This window comes from Aplysia californica, unplaced genomic scaffold (assembly GCF_000002075.1).
Source record: "Aplysia californica isolate F4 #8 unplaced genomic scaffold, AplCal3.0 scaffold00221, whole genome shotgun sequence".
NCBI lineage: Eukaryota > Metazoa > Mollusca > Gastropoda > Aplysiida > Aplysiidae > Aplysia > Aplysia californica.
The window spans coordinates 1,121,703-1,123,280 of NW_004797491.1; the positions used below are offsets into that span (position 1 = coordinate 1,121,703).

Genomic DNA, 1,578 nt, shown 5'->3' on the forward strand with positions numbered 1-1,578 from the left:
GGGAGGGGGTGAGGGGCTGGGTGAACATATATATTAACATGTTGTTATGCACAGTAGAATTGTAAATGGGCTGATTTATCAATGTCATGCTCATACTGTGCTGGAACAACATAGAGGGAACTGCTGCTTTTTCTTTCCTCATCCTTTCCTCATCCTTTCTTCGTCCTTACTATCGTCATTTTTCCTCCCTGTTTGGAGTCCAACACATCCAGCACTGGCCTCAACATGTCCTCTTTCTGCATTATTCGGACCTACTTTCCCTGTGTGTCTGACCTACTTTCTCTCTCTGTGTGACTGACCTACTTTCCCTGTGTGACTGACCTACTTTCCCTGTGTGGCTGACCTACTTTCCCTGTGTGACTGACCTACTTTCCCTGTGTGACTGACCTACTTTCTCTCTCTCTGTGACTGACCTACTTTCTCTGTGTGTCTGACCTACTTTCCCTGTGTGTCTGACCTACTTTCTCTCTCTCTGTGACTGACCTACTTTCCCTGTGTGTCTGCGACAGACGCGGCCATGAAGGAGAGCCAGGACCTAGTGCTAGCGGCGGACGCGGTGGCAGACATTGCCAAGATGTACGTCAAACGGTCGACGGTCGGCGGTCTCCGCATGGTGAACGACATCAAGATGTTGTTTGAGAGACTGTTTGTGGTGCACAGACATGGGTGAGTGAGGTGGGGGTCGGGGGGAGGGCGTCGAGGGTCGGAGGTGAGTCCTTGAGGTGTTCAGACATGGGTGAGAGGGGCAGGGTGGGGGGTCGGGGGGTAGCGTGATAATCTATGTCTGCTGCAGACCTGACAGCTAAACGAAAAGTAGGCTAGCAGTAATAATTATAATAATTACGATAATTTGTATAATGCGAAAGACAATAATGTTGTACTTGTCTTTCGTTCTCCGCTGTGTTTGTTTTTGTCGTTTTTGAACTGTTGTGTGTGTCTGACAGTCCAGCTGTCCTTGTGGGTGGTTGGCGGGTGCTCTGGTGTGGACTGCACCTTCTTGTACAGCCTTTTCATCTTCCATGACCTTATTGTGTTGGGAGCGCCGTAAAACTGTGACTGTGGGTGGTTGGCATTAACATAAACTCTGGGACTGTGGGTGGTTGGCGGGTGTTCTGGTGTGGTTTGCTTCTTCTTTCTTATTAAACATCTATCATCCTGATCTCTCCTCCTTCTTTTTTTGTGTTTGTTACTCTCTTGTAACACCTCTAATCTTCTGGCTCTCATTTGACCTTATGCAGCTGGGAGCACCGTAAAACGTCTACTAAAACTAACCCCGGCCATGTGTCCCCCCAGACGGCCGGAGCACGTGCTGTATCCGGCGCTGACCGACGGGAGCCTGGCCGAGGTGTCTGCACTCTGTGACCTGGCCACGGTCGTGGAACCCTGGAACTCCACCACACAGCTCAGCACACTGCTCACCTCCGTGCTTCGTAGGGCTGTCAGCTCTCTCAGAGTCAGTGCTTGATGTGTGTGTGTGTGGGTGTGTGTGTGTATGTGTGTGTGGGTGTGTGTGTGTGTCTGTGTGAGTGAGTGTGTGTGTGTGTGGGTGTGTGTGGGTGTGTGTGTGTATGTGTGTGT

At 50.5% G+C, this 1,578-nt stretch overlaps 1 protein-coding gene across 1 annotated transcript in view; it reads left to right on the forward strand.

Moving 5' to 3' along the window:
* Positions 1-1,534, forward strand: part of LOC101851191 (N-acetylated-alpha-linked acidic dipeptidase 2) — a gene marked incomplete at its 5' end in the record, with an annotated part of 25,758 nt that extends 24,224 nt beyond the window's left edge. Inside the window, 2 exon segments of the mRNA XM_013083267.1 lie at positions 510-666; positions 1,294-1,534. Coding sequence (XP_012938721.1) covers positions 510-666; positions 1,294-1,465 — 329 coding nt within the window.
* Between the last annotated feature and the right edge of the window lie 44 nt (positions 1,535-1,578).